Source organism: Apis mellifera, linkage group LG5 (genome assembly GCF_003254395.2).
Source record: "Apis mellifera strain DH4 linkage group LG5, Amel_HAv3.1, whole genome shotgun sequence".
Taxonomy (NCBI): domain Eukaryota; kingdom Metazoa; phylum Arthropoda; class Insecta; order Hymenoptera; family Apidae; genus Apis; species Apis mellifera.
In genome coordinates this window covers 7,162,310-7,173,550 of record NC_037642.1, presented here as the reverse complement: position 1 = coordinate 7,173,550, position 11,241 = coordinate 7,162,310, and the positions used below count along the sequence as shown (strand labels likewise).

The 11,241-nt window shown below is 28.9% G+C and overlaps 1 protein-coding gene across 3 annotated transcripts in view; it reads left to right on the top strand.

Moving 5' to 3' along the window:
* The first annotated feature begins 2,127 nt into the window (after positions 1–2,127).
* Positions 2,128–11,241, top strand: part of LOC413171 (myosin-I heavy chain) — a 37,959-nt gene continuing 28,845 nt past the window's right edge. For 2 of the 3 annotated variants that reach the window (XR_409911.3, XM_006564187.3), the window contains exons 1-2: positions 2,128–2,447; positions 8,674–8,780. Coding sequence is in view for 2 of the 3 variants with exons in the window: in XM_006564187.3 (XP_006564250.2) it covers positions 2,423–2,447; positions 8,674–8,780 (132 nt within the window). In the remaining variant the exon portion in view is untranslated. The remainder of the gene's footprint in view (positions 2,448–8,673; positions 8,781–11,241) is intronic. The other variant, XM_396622.7, reaches the window with a different exon arrangement.

The following is an 11,241-nucleotide window of genomic DNA, read 5'->3' as shown; positions in this document are numbered from 1 at the left end:
CAAGTCTCTGTTCGAGGCAAAAAATTACGTTTCTGCGCATGCGCATACACGCGCGGATCCCTAATTTCAAGTGATCTGCACATTTGTCCGTTCTTCATAACAATGGATAGAAAACAACAAAATACTGTAATAAGAAAAGAAGAACATAAATAAAAAATAAGCAAAAATAGAATAGAATAACAAAAAAAAAAAAATATATAAAACGAATCGATTACAAAATTGCAGAAAAAGAAAGGGAGACGGTCAAACAGGTTTTATATTCCCCTTCTACTGTATGTGACGTCATCATAAGATCGGTATGGTAGACACTGATGGAGAGTGAACGGAGAAGGTAAGCCACCCACGCAGCAAACCAAGAAAATTAAATCAAACACTTTGCGGTTTCTCTAAGTACGTAACGGCGGTTGTATGAAGAATTCATGTCGTTTTGTTATCCAGCTGGAGATTACGCATCATTGATGGACCCGGATCCAGGACAAGAGTAAGATACCACGGATACATGCTCGTAATCGTAAATAGAAAATATGTTATAGGCGGCGCTATATTCGTCGAAGTAATACTTAGATATATATATTAGTACTAACATTAAATCTTTAGATGCATTTATATATACTGTAGGTCAACGGACCTTTCGAAACTTTGGCACAACCTCGTAAAAAGAAAAAGTCTTTGATACATGCGTATTATATTTCCAAGAGAGTGAAAAAGTATTCATCGCATGTTGACCTATAGTGTCGATTTAACTACCTGTCTGAAAACGGGTCCGGCAACTCTCTCGCAAGGCGTAATTTGTTTCGCGCAGAATCGCCGATCTGCGACCGCTGGCAATATAAACAAAGTTTCTACTCCCACTCTTGTCAATCTATTCATCTACCATTTTAAATTCAGAGTCTGTTGCTTTTTCAAATATATAGGAAATCATCGATACTTTTAAGTAAACACGCATAAACAAATACTATTATTCATTATTAATTTTTCTATAAATAAATTTTATTCTCAATTATACATCGTTCATATATATTTATACATGTTTTTTGTAAATAAATATTATTTATAATATTCTTTCAATTAAACATATTTATAAGATTTTCGAAATTATAAATAAATTAAATATTAAAAATAGAAGTCTTTTAAATAAGTTCAAAGTATTCAAGATTATATTCATATTAATGAAGAAGAATAATCGAATTCTATTGCGATAATTATAAAACCGGCATCTAATATCAAGGAGTACAACCTGATCATAAAATGAAAGCCTTGAAAAGTTATATGATATGTTCTGTGCATAATGATTCATAGTCGATTGGACTGACGTAACTCTATGCTACGGGATTGCTAACTGCTACAAAAAAACGTGTCGATCCTCTGATTCTGTTTAGGCAAGACACTTCCCGTAGAGCCAAATACGGTAATGCACCGTCATTACTTGTCCATTTTTGCAGTTTCGTATTATTATTCAAAGTGTCTGATTATACTTAAGAATGACGAAAAATGTATGTAGATAACTTAAAAATGATACGATGGAAAATTTACAGTTATTTTATACGTCACAAGAGTAATAAATAAAAATCTTTTATCACTACAGAAATAACGTTTAAAAGCATTCTATAAGTTGTTATCTAATGATACATTCATATGTTTAATTCGAATATTAAATCAAAATTTACTGAAATCTTTTGTATCAATTTTAAAGCATTGAATGAACTCATTCGTTGTTGTTTATTCATATATTTTTAGAATCTGTATTAGTCATAAACTTTTGCACATTTAATTTAAGAAAAATCATATTGCGATCCATATAATTTACGTCAGTAACTAAAATATTTATGAATAATAAATTATAAAATAACTTACAATATTTATTATTATTTAATTAGTAAATTTATATCATTATTTTCATAACTTTTCATTTATATAATTTTTATTAAGTTAATTTTTATATTTTTTATGTCAAGATCAATTTGAAGTTTTAGCAAGTGCTGACACATAGTTTTCTTATGAACCAGTAACTGCAGTGCGGTCGATAATGCAGAAAAGAATATTCGATCGTTAAAGTAGAATAGGAGGGGAAACTTGTAACACAAGGATGGTGGCGCAACGAGTCAGGGTTAGTTCATTTGAAAAGCGAAGCCAAGACCTAACATCAGTCGGGTGGCAACTGTCGAGCATGTGCGTGGTTCCTCGTGCTTGTTTAGTCGCGTCTTAAATCGCACACAGAACACAATTGCATGTACACCCTAGTATGTGAACAAACGACAGACAGTTCGCGAACATGTGATTTTGACAGAAAACAGAGTTCGTCAACGCTCGTTATTACGTGCGTGAAAAGTGAAGTTTTTCCTGCCCGGATATATCGTTACCCTGCAACAGCCTCGTTCGAGGGGGTGGAGAATAATGTTCTGAGCCGTGAGCCACGCACATCATGGTTGCTAAGCACTTCACGCAGGGTAAGTTTTCATTTAGTTCTACTTTGCTGATGTTTCGTTTCTTTCATATAACTACGTTTTTGCGAATTTTCATCGATTTGATAAAATACAATAATACATTTAAAAATCATTGTATAGAGATGAAAATATATATACGTAATGTCCATGATGCATCAATGCGGTACACAGTGGGTGGTGCAATTTTATGATAGTAATAATAATAATAGAAATAATAGTATAGAACTAACAAGAAGCGAGTTGAATTGCTTCGTCTCTATTATTATGATACTTTCATAATTCGTGATAAAGTTCAGTGACATTGCGTAAAAATATTTGAATATCGTCACGTTCTTTGCTTTTTTTTACCGATTATTCGAAAAATATATTATTCGAGTAGAGGGAGGAAAGAAAGAAAAACGTTAAATTTTTATTTTTAAAAAATAAAATTTTTGATAGAAAAACTCTATATATAAAAATATATGATAGATAGTATATAATTATTATATGTGAATTTATAATTTACGTTCTTAAATAAGACTGAATGAAATAGCATTAACTGATTGCTCTGAAGGATAATGTCCGATGTCAAATTCGTGATGGCTTTTAAATTGTTCTTTTAATGTCTTATTGATTGACATTCAAGAATCTTATTTACCTGTACATTTTAAATATGTATATTTTTCTACATGAAATCAAGGAGATGAAAACAAAGAGAATAAGTCGAATCCAAAATTTCAATTGCAAAATTCTTGATCATATCTATTTAAGATACAATTGTAACTTTTTTTTGTAAATTTTTACAATATAACTGCATTATTGCATTTATTTGACAGTTTTTATTTTATAAAGAAAATTTCTTTTATGAATAATAAATACTTTTCATAATTAGTAATCTATTTGATCTACATATTTCATGGAGCTTTTAATTTGCAATGCGACATCTGGTGGTTTCTTATCATGCAATCTTTAACATTATTGCGAATTATCTTTAATATCACTTCGTTCGAACGATAGGTGTAAATGTCAAATTTTTTACAGAAATTTAACCAATAAAGAAGATATTTTATGATATGCGATGATTTCCGCTCTGAATCTGTCAACCTTTCCTTCTTCTATATATATCCGCAGTGCAGTGATACGTCCAGGGATTTCCATCTTCTGCTTCGTTTCTTTTCTCTCATGCAAGTCAATAAAAAGTGCACATTCTTTTGTATTTTTAAATGAACTTTTTTATTCGTTACTTCTGCCATATAATTTTATTCAATTTTAAAATTGATTATAAATATCATTTAATTATTTACCTTTTATTTACCTATATATATTTTAATTTTTAATTCTAATTTACTAGCTCTTGGAAGTAAGTTTTTGTATTAAAGTAAATATTCTTGTTAATTATTAAAAATAAAAAATTTTAAATTTTGAGAATATTAATTTGAGAGATATATAATTTTGAGGTATATATACATATATTTTTTTATTAAAAAAAAAATCATGACGATTATTGAACATAAAAAATATTTCACAAAAAAAACCTTCTTTTTTTTTTAATATATCTATTTCTATACCAAGTAGGAAATACAATCTTTTTGTTCATATATAATCAGTATTTATGACAGTTTAATGTATACAATGTAAGTGTATATTAACAGCAACTCGAGTTATCATCTCGTAGTATGATAAAACCACTTACGGTACAAACATATATGCGATCACATATTTTGAACTGGAATACAATACAATGCATTCAGTGATTTGAAACTAAGGAAAATTAATATTATATTATTTGTAAATCTTGTATATTTTAAGAATTATGAAAATTTTCATTTTTGTTATTATATATTGACGAAAATTTTGAAAATTAAAATATTTCGAATTGATTTGTATATATATAATAAATTTATATAATAAATAGAAAGGAAGTTCTTTTTATAGGTAAGTATATAAATTTTTTTAATAATTTTGAATCTTTTCAAAAAATGAAAAGAAATAAACAATAAAATTTAAATATTTAAATAAAATAAATTAAATGATTAATTGAATAATGATATTTACTTTATATGTGCAACACGTTTTTATTATAATAAAATAAAGTTTAAAATATATTCTATTAAAATATCTAAAATATCTAAAATAAGAATTTATATTTTTTATTTCAACCAAAAGAACAAAATAATTTGATTAAATTTTTTCAATTCATTCATTTAAATTCAATTTATTAACAATATACAAATATACGTAATCAATTTCTAAATTAATAGTAATAATCTGAAATTGTTAATTATAATTCCCTAGATAGTTACATGTTTCTAAAAAGCAAATTTCACGTTAATCATTCGATATTTCGATTGAATCTAGCAGTCGATATTTCGATGGAATTTAACCATTCGATATTTTCGATTTGATGAAGTGTAAAGATCAGTGAAATTATCGCAAAATATTTCTAACTAATTTTCCAAAAGTTTCTATCATTTACAAATCTATAACTCTCAAAATATATATACATGGTGAAATTCGATTTCAAGTTATAGTTCACATATCTGAGAATTTTTCTATGGTGTACGCAACAGACATCTCGAAAGAATGAGTCACAACAGCATCCTGGTAAAAGCAGGTTTCTTCGGAATTTCGTGCTCATAGAATGAATCATTGAATGTAAATATTGAAATATATATTATCATTTAAAATTATGAAATCACATTTCTTGAAGATATATTGATATTTATGATCAAAACATAACCTATTTGTTAAATGTTTTGAATTTAAATACAATTGTTTTTTGTGAAGTTTCATAATTATTCAGTATTATTTTTTTATCTTGATTAACTCGATTTTTGAAATAATTGAAATTTCTATAATATATAATAATCGATATGTGTGAAAACATATGTGTGAAAATTCTATGGAAACGAATAATTTATGTGTTCGGCAATACTTTGTACGCTTTTCGGATAAATTAATACGTTGGTGTTCTGTATATGATAATGTGGCGAGTTAATTATTTCCTCCCGTTGTTACGTGTCGTCGACCTCCCTGAGAAACTCTTCGGGACTGCACTGTCGTTGGATCGTTGCATGAAAGCTTCGTCCTCGATCGACAGCATGAAGTTTCTTGAAGGTGACGCACCGTAAAAGGGAGACACGCAGCAAGAAGGACAAGTGAAGAAACAAAAAGGAACAGAAAATTAAATAAATTTACTTCTTACAGAGAAAGATAAATATGTGATGAAAAGAATTGAAATTTGATAAACAAGTTCGGTGATTTTTAATTGAACATGAAAAGAACATATTTTATAAATAACCAAATTGTTTTATATCTCTGAATAATAATGTTGAATAATTTTTCAATAAATGAAATTTCAATTTTATTATGTTCCTATCATTTTTTTTATATTAAATTTTTATATAAAGTTATAAATTAGAAATTTGTGTATAGTTTTATTGATAAAAAATTGATGAAAGTAATTATATATAATATAATTATATGAAATATGATATATTTTAGAAATCATAGACAAAAACAAAAAAATTGCTTTTAGGTTATTTTTTTAAATATATATATTCATCTAAGTTTTTGTACAATTTCATAATTAAAAAAATAGAATGAAAAGTAAAGTTTATAATTTTTTTTACAATTCTTTATTCCTATTATATTTTAGTTCGAAATCTGTGCGTGATTTATATCTCATTATATTTGAATTTAAATTTTATTATTTTTAATATTTTTATTGAAATATGATACTGAATCATTTAATGAAATGTCTTCAAATCCTGAAATAATAATAATAATAATTATTTACAAAGATAGATAAAAGATTTTATTAGATCAATAACATAAATATATTTTTGATATTTACGATCAAAACATAACCTCTATTTGTTAAATGTTTTAAATACAATATTTAAATATAATTTAAATTTAAATACAATTGTTTACAATTTTTGTGAAGTTAGATTAGAAAATTCAGAATTCAGATTATAATGTGAAATTTATTAATCATAAAATATCATGAAAAAAATTCATCCATCTTTGCACCTATTCCTTCCAAGATTTTATCTCGACTTCGCGCGTTTTCTATAAATACTGTAAGATTTAGAATTGGATGGAAGATCCGAAATTGTTGATAAAATATTTCAAATATGACAAAGAATATATAGAAAACAACAAGAGGATGATTTATTTTATGTAAAGAAACGAGATAAATAGAATACTAGTCGGAATACTATTTACAATCTAGGGAAATTTAATTTGTTGCTATGATCTTCAAATTCGTGTATGGGTCGTTCGTCAAATGCTAGTCTTTTCTTGTAAACGCAGCTTAATCTTGGAAATTATATCTACTATATTATAAGTAAGATTAAATTCAAATAAATATGTATATACAGTGTATATCTTGCAGATTCATTTTCCATTTAATATATCAAAATTACATCTTTTTTATTTTTCAATAATGAAATTAGCATTTTTATTTAAGATTAAAGCATTAAATTATATATTTTTTTTGAAATATTCTCATGATGGACGGGATGGTTAAGGGATTCAAAAAGAAAAAAAATCTGATTTCATCTAATTGGAACATCATCTCTAATCATTGTGGCGAACCACGTGCTCGCGGTACGCAGGTGCTATAGCAGCAGCAGCACCAGCAGCAGCAGCAGCAGCAGTGCACATACACCTGCGAAATACGTTACACCTGCACGTCAGCTGCTGTGATCCTATTTCCCCAAGGTCGTATGTCACGTGATTCTTCGAGGACCGCCTTGCTAACTACTATCGCGAAATTTAATATTTCGTCTTGCAGACTCGACTAACAATTTCTCCGACAATTTTTCTGCTCGCCATTTAAGTAACATTATGGCACCATTTCCGGAAGAACCTTTTTCTTATTTAATTATTCATAATTTTTAAACTTATAAACTTTGAAACAAAGGCAAATTATACACCACTTTCATATTTTAACCTTTTTAATTTTCAGAGATATTAGAACTTAACCATTATACAATATAATATGGCTCAGAAATGATCAGAAATGATCTACAACAGATACAGACCTATCTAATATTAATTACTATTTATCGCCAAATTGATTGGATCAATAATATCTAACCATAAAATCGCAAGTGTTGAAAAAGATTAAAGATCAAATTTTGCAGCGAACGAATATATAATTACAATCGATCATCGTTTCAAAGGTTAATTCTTCGTCACCAAACTGTTTCCCTGTTGATAAATCGCAATGTGGAATACAAACAAGGAAAAAAATCGCGCATGTGATGGTGACGTACAAAGGATTGATTAATGAACCGGAGAAAAAAAAACAAATCGCAGTTACATCAGAGAGTACGATGTTTGGGGTAGGCGCCATTTACGTGATACCACTACACCCGGCTCGTCATCGCGAGAGCATGTTAATTAAATCGAGATTGTAATCGAGCAGCTGGAATCTTTCCTCGAAACCTTGTAACACTGATTCCATTGAATTCTTCGTGAATTATGAGGTGAAATATGCGCGTGTTATTTATGTGTTTTTAATTATAATTAATGGATTTGGAATTAAGATTTTTTTTAAATAAAATTGCTGTAAAAGTTGTATTAGTTCTACTTTAAATCGAACAAATTTTGAAAAAAATTTTGTTCTAATTTCATAAGCAATTTTATATAATATTTATAATATTCATTATATGAATTATATAATGTATAATTCATCAATATCGTGGAATTTAATTTTTGATGAAATGATGATTTTCAGTGATAGAATAACATTTATTGATTACTGCGATATTATTTCATATTATGAAATGATAGGATAAAGAAATTTCGTTACATATAGTTTCGTGTTTGATTCGATGGCTTTCTATTAACACCTCAATCACATTGGAAATTGACCACTAGAGGTGACAAGGAATCGTCACATACAGTGCTGTTCATGCTTGAACAACAGGTGGTCAGAGAATTTACCAGGTTTCCATATCGCGTTCCTTTTAAGCGAAGGAGATCAATGTTAAGTGATCATTGCGGAGCTCGAGCGACCAATGAAAAAGCTAAAAGAAATGAAGTAGAAGGACATGGTATTCTCAATTTATTTCTAATTACTTAATAAAGAAGCAAGGATAAAAAATAAACAAATTCAAAAAAGATAAATATGTATTAAAAGTTCGTTGAGATAATTCAATTATTTTATAAAAGATATAGTTTACAATAAAAGTGTAATAAAAAAGTTTTTTCTTACAAGTCTTTCTTCTTGTTTCAGGCTCGAGCCCTGAGTTGGGTGTCCCGGATATGACAGTGATCAGCGATATCGACGAAACGGGAATCAATCGAAACCTTCAAGTTCGATATGGAAGGGATCAAATATATGTATCCTTTGATCAAGCTTTAATTAATTAAAATTGTCTTATATCTGTGAGGTAAGGTTATCAGAGAAATTTGTATGAACCCCTTAATGAAAAATCTTAATTGATTTTTTATTTATTTTTATTCTGAACATATTTTACGTTGTATTTTTTTTCTAATTATATTTATTTGTTTGATTCTTTTAATATAGAGATTTGTTAAATGAGATGAGTTTGTGATGTGATACTACTTTTTTGTGACATTAAGTCAGATGTTAAAATAGAGATTGATTCACCAACGATTACAAAATTCATCATGTGGAATTCATAGTCTGCTAAACATGTTAGAGCACGTGTGAACCGCCTTCTTCCATTCGTCCAGAAGTTTAGCAAAAAACAGTGAACGGACGTCCGTTCATTTCGTAATTCGTCGTTGGTGCACTCTGAAGTTAGAATTCTTCGCGCATTCCTACGAGTAACTCGAGTTCACGTTGTGCTTTTTCCTCCATTATTGCTGTTGTTATATATTAGGTATTTCACATTGAAATTTTTACTCTTCAATTTTCAATTTTTAATGAAAACATTATTGAGAATTAATTAAGGAGAAAATTAAATAAGGAATCATTAAATCTAATAATAATAGATATGAAGATTTTGAAAAATATATAAATTTTATGAAATAATATGAAATAATATAAGAAATTTAAGTTAAATAATAACTTATTGGTATTGGTAAGATTTTGATAAAATTAATTTTGATTAATTGTATTAAGAGAATTATATCATTACATAAAAGTATAAGCATTATGTACAACTATTATGTATCTGATATCTAAAATAAGATATTTTTCAAAACACGACAAAATCCATCAGTGTTCAAAGTTTTGATAAAATCAATGACCCAAATTTTTCTGGGTAAATAAAAGTATCTGATCTATCATTTTTATTAATAGAACAAAAATATGAAATCCATCAATATTAAAAGTTTCAATGAAATCTGATGAAATGGAATATCTTATCTCATAATAAATATTCATTTGAAAATATAGAAAGTATTTTTCTAACCAAAAATGATGGAATATAATGCAATATTTTCTAAATATTCGACATCTAATATTACCAACCATTTGTACTATTTTTCCAAACAAAATGAGAAAGAGACGTTGATCAAGATTAAGATCAAGATCAAATAACTGCCTCAAAGATCTTGCGTTTCCCCCCTTCTCATGAGTGCAATAGAGTATGAACTAGAGAGAAGAGACGCGAAAAATAATGAAGAATGATAGAGAGAAGGAAAGGGGTTGAAGAAGGGTGAAGAAGTTAAAGAAGTGAACTGTATGTATGAATTTTGTAGGGGTGGGGCGTTGCTCCCGGGTTGGTTGGTTGGTTGCCATGACAACAACCCCAGTCAGCTGGTGAACCACCCCAGGGCCAGACCCATTCATCCTCTTGGCTTCACCGACCCAACGACCGACACCGACACGACCCACTGTCGTTTCTTGTCACGCTTTAATTCGCACCCTTCTTCCTATCCCTCTCGGTTCATCCCTGTGTCTGCGATCCACGGATATATGGAGAGAGCGACAAGACGGCCAAATGATCATCCGTACTTTCTATTGTGCTTCGATATTCATAGGATATAGGGTGTACATATAATATCTGGTCTTGAACGGATATCGAGAAAAGTTTGAGGGTCTGGGAAAAAATCCGTGGCTTTTTTGTTAGATATCGACCTCTTAATTGGATTAGTTTTCCTCTTAATTGATTTATCCCAGGGAAAAATAGCTAATTCGTTAGACTGGAAGTATCTATTGTATCTGTGAAAATATCGGAGAAGTTTTGGTTCGAGTGGAAAAGTTAGTTTAGTAATAGTCTTCTTTCCTTCCTTTCTTTTTTCCAACGAATGGTTATTTTTTTTTTTTTTACACCAATCAATCTTTTCTTCAATATCTAGGCACGAAATAATGAATTTTCCTCCTTGAATATAAAAATTCTTTTCTCTATGGAAAAAAATAATACAGAAAAACGTGTATTATATTTTTATATCTTACGTTCTCAAGCACGAATATATATTCTGATTACGATTAAGTCGTTAACGAAAAATTCAGTTTTAAACAAGTGTGGTGTAGTTTTTGCTCATCTCGGATCAAACACCGGAATTCAAACGCGTGATGCGTTCGCCTCGACTCGATTTAGGTCGTAGTGCACTTGTTAGTGAACATTTCCTCGAGTGTCACGATGTCGATCGTTGCCGGTTTCGTCCATGTGTAGGACGAAACGTATCGTTGTAGTAACGGATCGCCCACAAGATCCATGGGCCACGTTCAAGGAAATGTTTCCTTATTCGCGACAGTTGACATTTGATTCAGTAATTTCATCGTTTCTTCTCGCATTAAGAAGAGGTTGTTGAACTTTTGATAGATTTGAATCTCGATAAATATATTGTTATCGAATTAAATTCATTTATACATGTTCTTAACGAAAAT